The 13,736-nt window shown below is 38.0% G+C and overlaps 4 protein-coding genes and 1 pseudogene across 7 annotated transcripts; 2 read left to right on the top strand and 3 right to left on the bottom strand.

Moving 5' to 3' along the window:
• Positions 1–170: 170 nt before the first annotated feature.
• LOC111495084 lies at positions 171–5,831 on the top strand. The gene is made up of 7 exons (XM_023144954.1): positions 171–554; positions 756–981; positions 2,103–2,226; positions 2,346–2,686; positions 2,971–4,192; positions 4,719–4,912; positions 5,338–5,831. The coding sequence occupies exons 1-7, from the start codon at positions 451–453 to the stop codon at positions 5,431–5,433; spliced, it is 2,307 nt and encodes a 768-aa protein (XP_023000722.1). The 5' UTR covers positions 171–450; the 3' UTR covers positions 5,434–5,831.
• Positions 1,963–12,328, top strand: LOC111495088. 2 transcript variants are annotated; one of them, XM_023144960.1, is made up of 6 exons: positions 1,963–1,973; positions 5,985–5,990; positions 9,891–10,544; positions 10,652–10,788; positions 11,864–12,034; positions 12,112–12,328. In XM_023144960.1, exons 3-6 carry the CDS (start codon positions 10,323–10,325, stop codon positions 12,212–12,214), a joined length of 633 nt encoding a protein of 210 aa, XP_023000728.1. In that variant the 5' UTR covers positions 1,963–1,973; positions 5,985–5,990; positions 9,891–10,322; the 3' UTR covers positions 12,215–12,328. The 2 variants fall into 2 exon arrangements, with proteins under 2 accessions (XP_023000728.1, XP_023000727.1); XM_023144959.1 differs by lacking the exons at positions 1,963–1,973; positions 5,985–5,990 and having other exon boundaries at positions 9,768–10,544.
• LOC111495089 lies at positions 5,844–6,659 on the bottom strand (annotated as a pseudogene).
• Positions 6,853–8,861, bottom strand: LOC111495086 (single-stranded DNA-binding protein, mitochondrial). 3 transcript variants are annotated; one of them, XM_023144958.1, is made up of 5 exons: positions 8,488–8,861; positions 8,169–8,395; positions 7,878–7,978; positions 7,384–7,497; positions 6,853–7,134 (listed from the first exon to the last, which is right to left on the bottom strand). In XM_023144958.1, the coding sequence occupies exons 1-4, from the start codon at positions 8,773–8,775 to the stop codon at positions 7,415–7,417; spliced, it is 699 nt and encodes a 232-aa protein (XP_023000726.1). In that variant the 5' UTR covers positions 8,776–8,861; the 3' UTR covers positions 6,853–7,134; positions 7,384–7,414. The 3 variants fall into 3 exon arrangements, with proteins under 3 accessions (XP_023000726.1, XP_023000725.1, XP_023000724.1); XM_023144957.1 differs by having other exon boundaries at positions 6,853–7,128; XM_023144956.1 differs by lacking the exon at positions 6,853–7,134 and having other exon boundaries at positions 7,154–7,497.
• A 525-nt stretch (positions 12,329–12,853) lies between the features above and the next one.
• Positions 12,854–13,640, bottom strand: LOC111495524. The gene has a single exon (XM_023145596.1). It carries the CDS (start codon positions 13,563–13,565, stop codon positions 13,065–13,067), a length of 501 nt encoding a protein of 166 aa, XP_023001364.1. The 5' UTR covers positions 13,566–13,640; the 3' UTR covers positions 12,854–13,064.
• Positions 13,641–13,736: the final 96 nt, after the last annotated feature.

The raw sequence follows: 13,736 nt of genomic DNA, 5'->3' as shown, positions 1-13,736 counted from the left end.
AATTAAATTTTACTTATAGATTCAAACTTCTAACCTCTTTTTAAAAAATTTCAAATTCAAAGATAGCTAATTAGTGGATTTATGTATTTAATTAGACCCAAAAGAAATACTATAAAACAAATATTATCAAATATTAATAATTTACTTCTAAAAAACTCAAATCATCAAATCAACGGCGTTGATGCAAATTACAGATGGTGCCATAGCCGTCCGTATAAAATTTGAGGGCGCCGAGTCGGAGACGGAGAGATAGACCGATTGATACTACGTTCAGTGGCCGACGCCGAGCAGACAGAGGGAAGGAAGGACGGACGAGAGAATTTTTCCGAAGGCCTCGATTCGCAGCACAGCTTCGTTTCTTTGCCGCACGCAAGTCTCAATTTTCCTTCGATAATCTGATTTGCGTAAACTTGGAAGAATCGGGAGCGAGATTGCTTCTAGAATCAATCGATGTCGCAGGATTCAGAGAAGAGGTTTCATTCCATCATGGACAAGCTCTTTCAGAATGCACCAGCCACTCCAAACTCAAATTCTGCATCTTCCCCGTCCTCCAGGTTTTTTCGCTGCTCTTTTGTTTTCTTAGCTCATTGTGTGTTTTTCGTTTATGTTAGTTAGTTATTGTGAGGATGAAAGCAGAAGTTGATTTTAGCTAGCGTCTGTCTTTTTGGTTTGTCAACAGGCTAACTTTGTGATTGTTCATCCTTTTCTGAGTGATGTTTTAAAATTGTTTAACATGATTTTTTTTCAAATGCCAGTCCATCCGGAGGACAATTGTCGAGAGGAAGAAAACGGCCATATTCTTCATCTGCTCTGGTAGTGGGAGAACTGAGGACAAAAAGTGATGTAATTGAGGCATTGCAGAAGCATTCTGCAGCTTCTGCTGGATCCTCTGATGCTCCGTTATGCAGGCCTTGGGACCGTGGAGATCTTTCTAAAAGACTAACCACATTCAAGTCGATGACATGGTTTGGTAAACCTAAGGTTTGGTTCAGCTTTCCACTTTCTTAACGTTTTATGAATATTTCTCGTACTTTCAATTTTCAGTTTTGTATTGTTTGTGCTTATTCGATTGGTTGAGGGATGTTTTACTTGGTTCATAGTCTTGGATTTTCCCTGGAAATATATGTTATTCTTGAATTCTGTTTTCTTATTATATAGTAGAGTTCAGCTGAATCCCTTTTCTTATTTGTGCTGAAGACATAGGTGTCCTTCTCCCCATTGATCACAGTTTTAAAGTTTTGGTTGAGGTGGAGGTCATTTTTCATGATACACTTTAGGAAATATTTATTAGGGCAAGGGGGAACAGGATCGGGTTGACAATGTCTTCTGATTCTTTATAATAGATTAACCGCATTCATATCAATGACAATGTTTTCTGATTCAACTACACCCTCTGTCTATTGGAAATGAATTCATTTCTTTTCTGGTTAGGAAATTAATATAGAGCAATCAGGGTCAGATTGAAAATATTTTATCACTCAACTATTCTTGCAATTGGAAATGATATTTTGTAGGCTATGCACTGTTATTTAACGTGTTTTTCATTAGGTTGTTATCTCATTCTCTCCTGGCATACTATAATATTCAAATTCACAACACTTTCTATACAAATTTCTCAGAGAACTCCATCACTACTTTTGCCTTCGCATAAAGGAAACTCCGGATGCCAAACCTTTTGTATCATTTTTTATCACACGCATTTTTTTTTTTTTTCTTTTCTGCATAATCCTTCTCTTTCTGTCCATACTCTTTCAGTCATACAGAAGTCTTTTCCTCTTTCCCTACAAGTAATCTCTTTCTAATATTTATGTATAGGATCAGTCTTTTGCACAGTATAACATTTCTTTATGATGAATTTCTGTATTCTTGCTATGTTTCTCTATGAGTTGTGATTTGTTTCAGGAAACTTCTATTTTATCTTCCTAGGTTTACATATTTATTTTCTTATCAATTTATTTGGAGAGAGTATATGGGTTTTAAATCTAGTTTGCAGATATCTGATTTTATATATATATATATTTCTTTTTCTTTGCTATGTAGAACATATACACAGCTTGGACATTCTTTGATTCTAATATTAGAAATTTTTATATCTTCCATAGGTGGTAAATCCTATAAATTGTGCTAGAAGAGGTTGGATCAATGTAGATATGGATACTATTGCCTGTGAATCATGCGGAGCACGTCTCCTTTTCTCTACTCCATCTTCCTGGAATCAGCAACAAGGTATGATTCTCTATCACATACATGTAGTACTGAAAGATTGTGACACATTTGACTCTAGTTTTCTGTCCTTTTTTTCTTTTTCACTAAAGATGAATTGTTTTCTGTTTTGCCCCCCTCAGTTGAGAAGGCCGCTTTGGTATTTAGCTTAAAGTTGGATAATGGGCACAAGTTACTCTGTCCCTGGATAGATAATGCCTGTGATGAAGCATTGGCTAATTTTCCTCCTACTCCTCCCCCAACTTTAGTTAATAAATTTAGGGAGCGCTGTTCTATGTTATTACATCTTTCAGCTCTCCCTGTTATTTTGTCTTCATTTGTCAAATGGATGAAGAGTCACCACCTCAAGAAATTTCTTGAAGAATTATCCTTGGAGGAATGTGGTAATGAGTCTCATAAAAAATCTGAAATCGAGTACCTAGGAGATGGACACGACTCAGAAACTGCTGAAGTATATTATCAGGTTTTGCTCTTGTTCCATCAATATCTACATCTGCTAATTCCAGTAATGCTTACAAATCTTCTTACGAGTTGTTTACTATTGTCATTTATTTTATTCTCAACCATCGCCAATCTTTCTGAGCATAGCTTTGTATTTTAGTAAAACTTAGGACCAATACTGGTATAAAATGGTATGACTCTTGCATTTTCCCTTAAACATAAAAGATTTGTTTTTTCCTTGTAATTCTTAAAAAAAAAGTTCTCTCTCGTTCTCAGTCCAAGTGAACAAAATTTAAAATATTGCAGGCTCTAAAGCTGATTAGCTTGTTTGGATGGGAACCTCGTTCACTGCCGTATGTAGTTGACTGCAAGACAGGGTCTGACCAATCTCTCAAAAAATCCACCACTTTGGTTTCACATCCTACTGTCAATCTATACACTGCTGCCACCAAAGAAAATGTAGATGGGAATGGAATTGCTGAGATTTCAAGTGAGTTGCAATCTCAGCCCAATTCTGTTGTTTTAGATTGCCGGCTCTGTGGAGCTAGCGTTGGATTATGGGCATTCCAAACAATTCCTAAACCTGTGGAAATCATCAGATTGGTTGGACCCACTGAATTGAACAGTGAGTCAGGCACTCATGATTCAGGCAATAAAAGTGTCATCAATCATGCAGGTATTGTTAATGTTGAAATGTCAAAATTAAGTTCCACAATTGCAGGGGGACCTACCCCTGCACGACAGAGTTTCAAGGCCACCATCACTTTGCCTGTCATTGGCCAAAATTTGAGGGCTAGGTTATTCAGTGATGAAAAAATTAGTGATCGGATGTATACTGACCAAGAAATGGTCCAAGGTGATTCCTTGGATAAAAATATGTTACAAGATAGCAAAAGCAGTGAAGATAGCACCCTTACTGGACAAATTGATCAGCAGAATCAAACACCTGATCCTAGATGCAGTACTTCTGGTGATGATCAGACCCCTTTGTTGGAAGGTATAAGTGTTACTGATCAGGGAACCTTACCTGAATCTTGTTTGAATGGTTCAACTGAGGAAACTCAAGTAAAGAGGACAGAGATTGTTCCTGCTCAGGAAATTGAAGTGGTGGAGAATGCTGAGGATTCAATACAGTCGGATTCTGGTAACAAAGCAGAAGATCTGCATCGTGGCCTTTCTCCAGTCAAAAAGTCTTTGGCGTCAACAGATTCTGTTATGATCACAAGTAGTGAATGCAGTGAAAAGAAGTTGCCTTCTGATGTCTCGGACCAGTGTGATCCACAACAGGTTTCAGGAAATGATACCTCAAATAGCAAAGAGGTTTCTTTGGACTTACAGGTGACCCCAAATAAATCTTCGTGCCCTGAAGTTGATACAAATACAGATATTGCCAGTGAGAGCGAATCAACGAGAGACAAACTTTGTTCTGATAACCACAATACCTCAGAAAACCAGGACCATGAACGAGGTGATGCGAATGACAAAGTGAATACCTCTGTGAACAGCGAGCATATTGGCCATGGTGGAGGTACGACATACTCTTAATCCTTCTTTTTCCACGAATGGCGCAGCATATTTATAGACTCTCTAGTTATCATGGCCATGTAAGACAGCCTCTAAGATACTCGGTGGCTTCATGCTTTAATTCTGTGGTATTGGCCGAAGTGCAATAGTTATTAAAGTTAATTGTTTACATGAACAATTTCGAGTCAAATAAGTTGAGAGGTAACTTGTCTATGAGCTTGCTTTGTGAACGATAGTTGGCTTGTTTCTTAAACTGAATACTGGGGGAAATCGTTTAGAAGAGAGCTATTTCCCCATTGATGCCTGAACATTAGCATAATGTGTCAAATGTTAGACTGATTGAGTAGGCATTCTGTATATAATTTATCCTAGACTAGCCTTGCAACTGGCTAAACAACCAACAAGTTAAATTAATCAACCCAGTTTCTGTATTTTTGTCATGCAAGTTCATACCCTTCGTGTTATCATTCCCAAGTCATTAGTTTTAAATGATAAATCATATTTTATTACTTTTACATTATTCTTTGCAGAGGATTATCCCAAGGGTGTTCCGTCAGGTGGTGTAACGGAGTTTGATCCAATCAGGCAGCATAGGCATTTTTGTCCTTGGATTTCCACAGGAAATGTGGCACCTGGTTGGAAACTAACCCTAACTGCTTTACAGCGTGAAAATAGCTCTTCACCACATTCACCTAAGAACTCTCCATCAGCATCTCTTATTAAGGTATGTACGTAAGAACGTCTGGTGATATTTTTTGAGCAAGGTAGATGTTCATTTATCAATATTATGATGCAAAAGAGTCGTGACACGGTAGATTGGTTTTGTCAGTACCTTTTTGGCCTTTATTTGTTATTAGAAATGGTAACATAATTTTGAATAAACCATGGTGTAGACTGAACTTGCGTTGGAACAATTTCAGTAATCTGGGTCCCCCGTAGTTAATCCATAGCATTCACTGATAATTATTGGAGCAGTCTGCCACTCCATGGGATATAGTTTATCCATATATTCTATTCTTGGATTTTCAACCTCCTGCTCTTAAATATGCCCTATTGTAGTTTTGCCCTTGTGTGCACATGCCCAGGGGACTTTCTTTATTATGACTTTCATCTCAAGAGAATCACTGCAAACTGTGTTTACTTTTCCAGGTCGATGACCCGGTTACATCGGTTCGAAATCTATTCACATCTTCTGCAAAGAAATTGAAAAGCAGTCTAGTTTCCAACGAGAGCACCAAGCGCTAGCTAGATTTCCTTCAATCACATATAAACCGGATCGAGCTTCCGGGATTGAATTGCTGCCTCTTCTGAGGTATGAGATACACTCTTTGACAGATGGATTTCATGCCATGCCGTTCCCAATTGCTATACTTCTACAATGAATGCATCTGCTGTTGTATTATCCTCTATTTGTTCTTGAACTAGTTATGGGATTTTGTAATAGTGAAGCGTTTTGACTTGGCCTCTATTGGCAGCTTGTAGTTTTTTGGACCATAGAATTGAATTAGAGTGACAAGTGAAGAGCTGAGTTTATAGTCATAAAATTTGTACATTATTAACAACTGACTGCTAATATGAGCATAGTACATTGGTAATTGATATGTACTCCTTCCTTTGAGGTCGAAAGTTTCAAACTTTCAAATCCTGAAAACTTATTTCTATACATGGATGAGATTAGAAGTGCCAAAATATTTAATTACATATCTATTCAAACTTCATAGAATGAAAATGAAAAGGAGATTACCCTTCGAGGCAAAGCCTTATCTAATAAAGAGTATGAACTTTACCTGAAGTAGGGAGAGGTAGTATTCTCTTTCACTGTCTACACTTGCCCAATCCTGCCCATAGCCTGTTCCAATGACCTAGGCCGAATCATTCATCTCTGGCGAATCTTTGATGGAAATTGTGAAATCCGTTCCATTCGGCTCGGTACCGATACCTTCCTGATCAACCTCGAGCTTCCCTTTCCGGGCTACTAACTTTAACTCGGGGGATGGTTTAAAGGGTCTCTCACAATGATCCCCACAGTTCCAGCCAAGTTCTTAGTTCCAGAGAACTTCTCGTTGACTCTCTTCCATTCATCTTTAAGTGATTCGGATGCTAACTCATTCCCTTCCTCTTTGCGAGCTCAACATCCACACCGTAAGATCTCACTCCACTGTCCTGAACATAGTTTGATGTGATCTTTACAAAGTCTTTACTTCTGTAAACCTAGCAACTCCTGCTAGGGCGTCGTCACCATAAAGGCCAATGATAATGCGACCAGCAGGCTCTCCATCAACGGAGATATGAATAAATGCACGCTTGGTGGGGCTCTGTACAACGAGGGCCTTCTTTGGGATACAATAATTCTTCATCCAAGCTTTCTGCAGCCTCAGCTTTGGAGTGTAAAATGGGTCTTGGCATGAGAGCCGAAGAGAAGAAGAGAGAATTGGTTTCAGCGGTGAGATGGGTCCATATTCTTAGTCGGGCATTCTAACAATTTTTGTATTCTAAAGACAATTTTGAAACATTTATAAAACATGAAGAGTATGTTTGAAACCGAAGAATTATAACAAGCAATCATCTTAGACAATCTGATGTTTTTTTATTATATATATCCTCTTCTTGTCCCTTCCTGCACCATTAGGACCGAAGACAATCTTCGGGCATATTCATAGTATCTTTTGACTAGAAAATTCCGTTCGCATTTAATGTCTATTATTGAAAATACATGGCATCAATGAACAGTACTCAATCATTCCCAATTATGGCATGAGTTATCACGTATTTGTATTTCAATTGTCAATCAACCTACTCACTCATACATTGCGTGCCTCCATTACTTATGCATGTGCCTCTAGCAACCGTTCAGAGTTTGTCTTGCGCTTAGATAACATTGATATCGTTTCACAAAAAGCCAGCATTCCCTCTGTCTAACCCAAATTATGCCCATGACCATTGCAACTATACAGAAAACATCACAAAAGAAACAGGGTGTCGTTTGCACAATAGAAAAACAATAAGTTGCATAGAGAAAGCCAAGTCAACTTTGGATTTCATTTCTCTCTCAATCATATAGCTATCAAAAAACATTCATCACTTAACAAAGGGTGGGGGAAAGGGAATCATCACAAGGCCATGTAATTGCCTTGTTACAACTAATCTGAAGCGAAATCATCACAGCATTTAGAGAGAAAATTGGGTCATTCAGACCTTCATATGACAACACTGCAAGCAACATCTCTTAGTAATAGCCAACACCTTTGAATTCTAATTGAGTGGACTGCTGAACATCGCCTTCTCCCTTGCCCAAAAATACCAGGCGGCCTACATCACAACCAAACTTTTAGGAATGGAGATCATATGTGATCCTTCCGCCATTAATTTCAACATACATGAATGCCAAGTCGCACAAAAGCAATCAAATTCTTTGTAATCCCTCTGGTTCACAGAGGATCAGGCAATCGAAAAAACGAAACAAGAAAAAGGAAAATGGAAAATCAGGGACCCAAAGTTCAAATTCAAACACTAGTCGGAACCCATATAGGTTTTTCAGCCTACGCAAGAAGAATAAATTTGCTCTTTCAGTTAAAAAAATGTATCACGTCCAAGAAATGGCATTTGCATCGGAAAGAGCCAGAATACATATAATGAGGAACTTTACATTCATAAAAACAGGGTGAGTAGAAAAGATTTAAGTGCTGTACCACTGCGACGAATGGCAACTTCTCTAATGCGTCGAACAAGACCAGTGGTTGAATCAGTGAAGATTTTGGTCTCTAAATTCCCCTCCAAATACAAAATTGAACTGGAAAAAGATAAATTTACACTGTAAAGATGAAGCTGCAACAAAGAAATGGGGAAACAAAGACTCCTAATACTATTTTTTGTGAGCAGCAAGGGGTACAAGAATCAGAAAACAAAATAATTAATTTCCATGGACACTGTCAATACTTTGATTAAGATGGTCACAGAAATTGATGGCAGAACATGCTTACCCGGGCACAACGTGCTTCATGACAACATCGCCCAGTCTCTGAGGATAAATCGAAACCCGGTGCCACTGAACTGCGCACCGGTTTGCATACTCTCTGGGCTCCTCATTAGCCAAGGGTCTCCGATTATTACGAATACCACCCGTACCAACTGATAACAGCGTCACTGTTCTCCCACTTTTCAGCTGCTTCTGCAATGGACTTTGCCCCACCTGCCCCACCAATATAGCCTTCACGAAAACACGAAATGCCATTAAGATTAAACTGTAAGCAATCAAATATCAAGAACCGAAAGTCCCAAAGCAGTCGTATATCACCGTACCTTATAAATGCCAGCATCGAGGCCATTTTCCAGAGGTCGATTATAGATGGTTCTCGTCTGGGATGAAGACTGGGACGAGGACGGTGAGAGAGAAGGTCGATTAGATACTGAATGTGAGCCCAAGTCCATGTCCGAGTCAATACTGGACTCGCCGATGTCTGAGACCGAGCGGAAGGAAAGGTTCTTCGAGCTATAGATCACGGGCAGGATGTCGTGGTGATGAGAAGCTTTAGAATTCGACAGGAAGGAGCGGAAGAGCCTTCTTGACAGAACAGCCATGGAGGTCATCGTCTTCGTAGTTGACAATCCAAAGATAAATGCAGAAATTCAGCGAAATAGCTTAAACCCTAAAAACCCTTCAGAAAGTAGACCCGACTCCGAGTTTGGACAGTGATACGGGTTGAGCTTCGGACCATCTTCAAATTTTATTTCAATTTTCAAAATATTTAATATCCCTTTAAAATTTTAATTTTGTATTAAATTGGGCCTTAAATAAAGTTTAAAATTTATGTTTAATTTATGAATAAATTTATAAATTTAAGAAAATTCAAAGAATAAATTTATACTTTAAAAAGGTACTAAATCGTATTATTTTATTTTTAATGTTTTTAAAGTCTAGAAATTTATTAAACACAAAATAAAAAACGTCAATATCAATAACCGTCGTATAAGAGTTATAATACTAAACCTAGGTTTAATGTAACTGTAATTAAAAACATAATTCACTAATATTTTTGTTTTAAATTAATGTTGTTTTAGGCATAAATGTTGAATATTTGGTCACTAATATTACATAAATTAAAAAATTAGATGATGATGTAACATTTATATTTAAAAAAATATTAATGAATTTGGTAGATAAAGCATTGTCTATCTTTACACCAAATACTATTTTTTTTTTTTTTTCTTTTATCCTAATTCAATATAAATTATATTTTATCGTACAAATTAAATAAATATATAAAAAAAAAATGCAAAAAGTGGCTTTTAGTTTATTTTTTGAAGCAAAATATCCATATATTATGGCTTATAACTTCATGACAATAATATGAAGAACAAACAAAAGCGAACAAACTACGTGACTGCACGACCCATGCTCTCCAATTTTTTAAACATGATTTAATTTTATATAATAAGGATGTGGCAGTATGATGAATTATTTATTCCGAATTATAGTGTCCGTACACGTGGCAGATCATCCTGTTGCTTCTTGAAAACTCGAAACACTAAATAAAGAAGAATATGAAAAGTATAAAAAATTTAGATCGAACCTTTAACTAACACAAAATCTTAGAAGAAAAATAAAAGATTACAAAATTTGTCTTAGGAGATTAAAGCTTGTAGCTCTCTCAACCTCGTTTCCAGATAAAGTCATGAGTTTGTGGGTTTGAGAGAGAACAGAGCGTCTCAGAAATCTAAAACTAGCTTTGAGAGGGTCTTCAATGGCAGACGCGCGAGAGATTTGATCAAGTAATTCCGCCATTAAAACTGGAGCGAAGAAAAACAGAGTATTATCCTTACAGAGCGACAGAGGCCCACGAAGCGCCGCAGAGCAGACAGCAAACCTTCATATTTTAAACCTCCAAAAAATGTCAAAAGTTGAAAGATCAACCTCCATTTAGCGACAGCAAAATCCCAGTCCAAACGCTACAGAATTTTCCCATCTATTTCCTTTCGGGTCTCTCAATTAATTGCCCTCTCTCTCTCTCTCTCTCTCTCTCTCTCTCTGTCAATTCAGCCATGGCGAGATTTGATTTACAGAGATAGGGCTTCATAATATACGAATCCTTAGTTTCGTTTCTCAAATTTGAACTCATAGAAACGCGAAAAGAGCGATGGATTTGAGGAAAATCGTGGTGATTGTTGAGGATGTTGAAGCAGCTAGAACGGCATTGAAATGGACGCTCAATAACCTAATGCGCTACGGCGATTTGATTACTCTTCTCCATGTATTTCGCACTACAAGATCCAAAAGCGCTTCCAAACTTCGTCATCTCCGATTGAACGGCTATCAATTAGCCCTATCCTTCAAAGACCTCTGTACCACTTTCCCCAATGTAAGTTTTTCGATTCCAGATTTAATCGTCTCCTCGTTGTTTCTTGATCGCTTTTGTTATACTGATGATTTGGGTAACGATAACCATTTTATAGGGTTATGTTACAGACAAAGGTAGAGATTATTGTGACGGAAGGCGGCGGCGGCGGCTGCGACGAAGAAGGTAGAAAGATCGCGGCCGTGGTTAGAGAGATTGGAGCTTCTGTACTTGTGGTCGGCCTCCATGACCGCAGCTTTCTGTACAAGTAAGTTTTCAAAATTAATCAATCATTCCACTGTCTAATTAAGCATTAAATTCACCGTGTTGTGGATTAATTTTTTCTGGGGACTCCGGGAATCTTCATTAATTATGATCCTGATCGGCCATTAATGGCACGGGTCCCGTCCTGTCTGCTTGCTATTTCTTGTACTGAATGGGTGATAAAGCCAGAGGGAGCTTCTGTTCTTGATGTTCCAAAAGTTGAATCAAAACAGAGGATTCAGTAGTCAAAGTTTCTGGGGAATTGCTGAAGAAATGGTCAATTATGTTAGGTAAAGAGAGTAGCTGGGTGGGTTTAGATTTTTGATCTCTGTGTTTATTACTTAATTATCACCCATGATCGTTGCTCAGTTAGGATTTTGTGGTTTCATTAATGGCGGAGGAGTGGATTTTTCCATTTATTGAAGAGAAGAGTTAATTATCACAACTTTTGGTGGCTTCTTTTGGTTTGGTATTCATCACAAAAACGGCTCCTACCTGACAAATTTTATTATGAGCCCCAAAACCAAAAAAGTGCCAATACTTTTTTGAACTAATGGATGGGACCCATTTAATCAAACTCACCCTTTGCATCCACAAAAAAATATGTTGCGCAGTAGCATACACTCATGGTCTGTTTTGGCTACCTAGTTAGTTAGTACATATTATCTGTTTCTTAACAAATATAGGCTCACAACTTTAAAAACAAGTCAACTCAAATGGGAGAGTTTTTCGTATCTTTGCTTCGTGGAATCTTACAATCCACCCCATTGGAGCTAGCATCCTCACTCTGTCACACCGCCTAATACTTAACTCTGATACCATTTGTAATAGTTTAAGCCCACCGCTTGCCGATATTGTATGCTTTAACCATCTTTGCTTTGGTACGTCAGCCTCGTAGTTTTAGAACACGTCTAATAGGGAGAGGTTTTCACACTCTTGTAAGGAATGTTTTATTTTCATTTTCATTTTCAACCGATGTGGGATCTTACAATGTCGGCTGTTAAACACATTGGTGTGGTGTGGATGAGATTGTTTGTTTCGTTTTCTTCATATTAATAGGCATTGGTTTGTCGACATAGGATGGCTGTGGAGGAAGATGATATAGCAAGGAACTTCAAATGTAAAGTTCTGGCAATCAAGAGCTCGACAGAAGAATCACAGAAAACCAAAAACGTGGAGGTTATAGCAGCAGCGGATACGGGCAGTTCAACAAACATGGACTTTTCCCAGATCGAGATTGCCAAATTACAGTAAGAGCTAACACAAGTCGATTGAATTAAATACCATATATTCTTGATTCATCTGAAATTTAAAACAAATTTTGCAGAGCACCTGAAATTCCTCCGCAGAAAATTCCATACAGAATCTGCCCCGACCCTTCTGCCATTATTTGGAGATCCAAGAGATCAAGAACAAGGTGGACCTTGTGACATCGGGCCTCTCTCTTTATTTATCTTCTACTCCTTCATTCCACTAATGCATCTTCTCTCTCGCTTTACACACCCTCTTAGACATCCCCAATAATGGAGTTTTTCTTTTCTTTTCTTTTCTTTTTTCATGGAGGTTTTGAGGTTGTCTTTGTTAATATCATAAGCCCTACTCACCACACACCCGTAATAGATTGAAAACTACGCTAAATTTGTAATCCATTTTATCTGATTTATATATATGATTAAGTTATATATACTTATAATTTAACTCCAATAATGTGTTTAAATTAATATAATTTAACTCTGAAAGAATTAATAATATTTGATAGGTTTATAAATTTAAACATATTCAACATTTTTAATAATATCATTAAATGATTGATGCAAGTATTTGAAATATTATGAGTTGACCTCATCCTCCAAGTGGATGGACCTTGCATTTTTTTAAATGTTTATACAAATGGCTAGGTTACCCAATGTTTTGAAAAAATCAATTCTTTATGTTCAAATATATAATTCAAGAGAATTCAATTTAAAATTAAATAAAAATAAACTTCTTCAATCTACTCGGTTAATAATTTTCTATTGTTGGCCTATAGATTAAACAGTAAAATTTCAAGGGGAAAAAATGCTACCTTATTCTTAAAACCAGATTCTGAAAATTATATTATATTTAACATACACCCAACAAAATTATTTTCACTCTATTACTATACAAACGAGAAATTTGCAAAAACACGGCCAAAATAAAAACGAAGCCACATCCCAATTCTCATCCAATCACATGCTTAGGTGACCTACCTGAAATCACCCCCGCGTGACGCTAAGATTCTGAACCTCTCTGTGAAACTCAGTAGACCTGGCGGGGACTGGTTGCGAGGAAGGCAGGCAACGGACTGGCACGTGGCGATCGTAAAGGCACTTCGTTCAGCTGTTTCCCGTTACTATCGTAATAAATTACGCCCGAGAAATTCAACGGTTCACACTTATCCCCCATCATGATCGCCTTCTGCCAGACTCCGCCGTCTCCCCACTCCTCTTCCGTATCGCCGCTGCCGTGCTTGTTTTTCTTCTTCTTCTTATGGATCAGCGTGATCGCCGTGTTGCTTATGCTCTTCAGAAGCCGTTTCGGGCAAACCTGCGATGATAGCAACTCCAATCGCGGCAATTGCTTCGATTTCAGTTTCGTTTGAAGCTTTTTTGATGCTCTGTTCGCATGCTTCGCACAGAGCGCTACCAGAGTCGATAAAGAGACGAGCAAGGTCGCCGCCGCTCGCCTTGGAGACGCCAGGACGGAGCCACCATCGGAGATGGAGGTGGAACCGCCGTGTTCCGGTGTGGCTTGACTCATGCTGGAAGTAATCGGAAACGGAAAGGTAAACGAAAACTTCGGATTTAGGGATTACTGAGATGAAAATATGGAATGGAGGTTCAAAAGCGAGAAATTTGGCTTGTATTTATACAGTCGAAGTGGTCCCGGTTCTATTTAGAACATCTACAAAGAAACGACACCGTATTACAC

The sequence above is a fragment of the Cucurbita maxima genome, unplaced genomic scaffold (assembly GCF_002738345.1).
Source record: "Cucurbita maxima cultivar Rimu unplaced genomic scaffold, Cmax_1.0 Cma_Scf00021, whole genome shotgun sequence".
In the NCBI taxonomy this organism is placed as follows: domain Eukaryota; kingdom Viridiplantae; phylum Streptophyta; class Magnoliopsida; order Cucurbitales; family Cucurbitaceae; genus Cucurbita; species Cucurbita maxima.
This window is presented reverse-complemented; position numbering and strand designations above follow the sequence as displayed.

Coding starts and splice junctions, on each gene's coding strand:
- LOC111495084 (XM_023144954.1), top strand. CDS start 451: ATGTCGCAGGATTCAGAGAAGAGGTTTCATTCCATCATGGACAAGCTC. Junction 982..2,102: donor CATGGTTTGGTAAACCTAAG/GTTTGGTTCAGC, acceptor TATCTTCCATAG/GTGGTAAATCCTATAAATTG. Junction 4,193..4,718: donor GCATATTGGCCATGGTGGAG/GTACGACATACT, acceptor TATTCTTTGCAG/AGGATTATCCCAAGGGTGTT.
- LOC111495086 (XM_023144958.1), bottom strand. CDS start 8,775: ATGACCTCCATGGCTGTTCTGTCAAGAAGGCTCTTCCGCTCCTTCCTG. Junction 8,396..8,487: donor TCGATGCTGGCATTTATAAG/GTACGGTGATAT, acceptor GTTTTCGTGAAG/GCTATATTGGTGGGGCAGGT. Junction 7,979..8,168: donor ATGAAGCACGTTGTGCCCGG/GTAAGCATGTTC, acceptor ATCTTTTTCCAG/TTCAATTTTGTATTTGGAGG.
- LOC111495088 (XM_023144960.1), top strand. CDS start 10,323: ATGGATTTGAGGAAAATCGTGGTGATTGTTGAGGATGTTGAAGCAGCT. Junction 10,545..10,651: donor TCTGTACCACTTTCCCCAAT/GTAAGTTTTTCG, acceptor GTTATGTTACAG/ACAAAGGTAGAGATTATTGT. Junction 12,035..12,111: donor ATCGAGATTGCCAAATTACA/GTAAGAGCTAAC, acceptor CAAATTTTGCAG/AGCACCTGAAATTCCTCCGC.
- LOC111495524 (XM_023145596.1), bottom strand. CDS start 13,565: ATGAGTCAAGCCACACCGGAACACGGCGGTTCCACCTCCATCTCCGAT.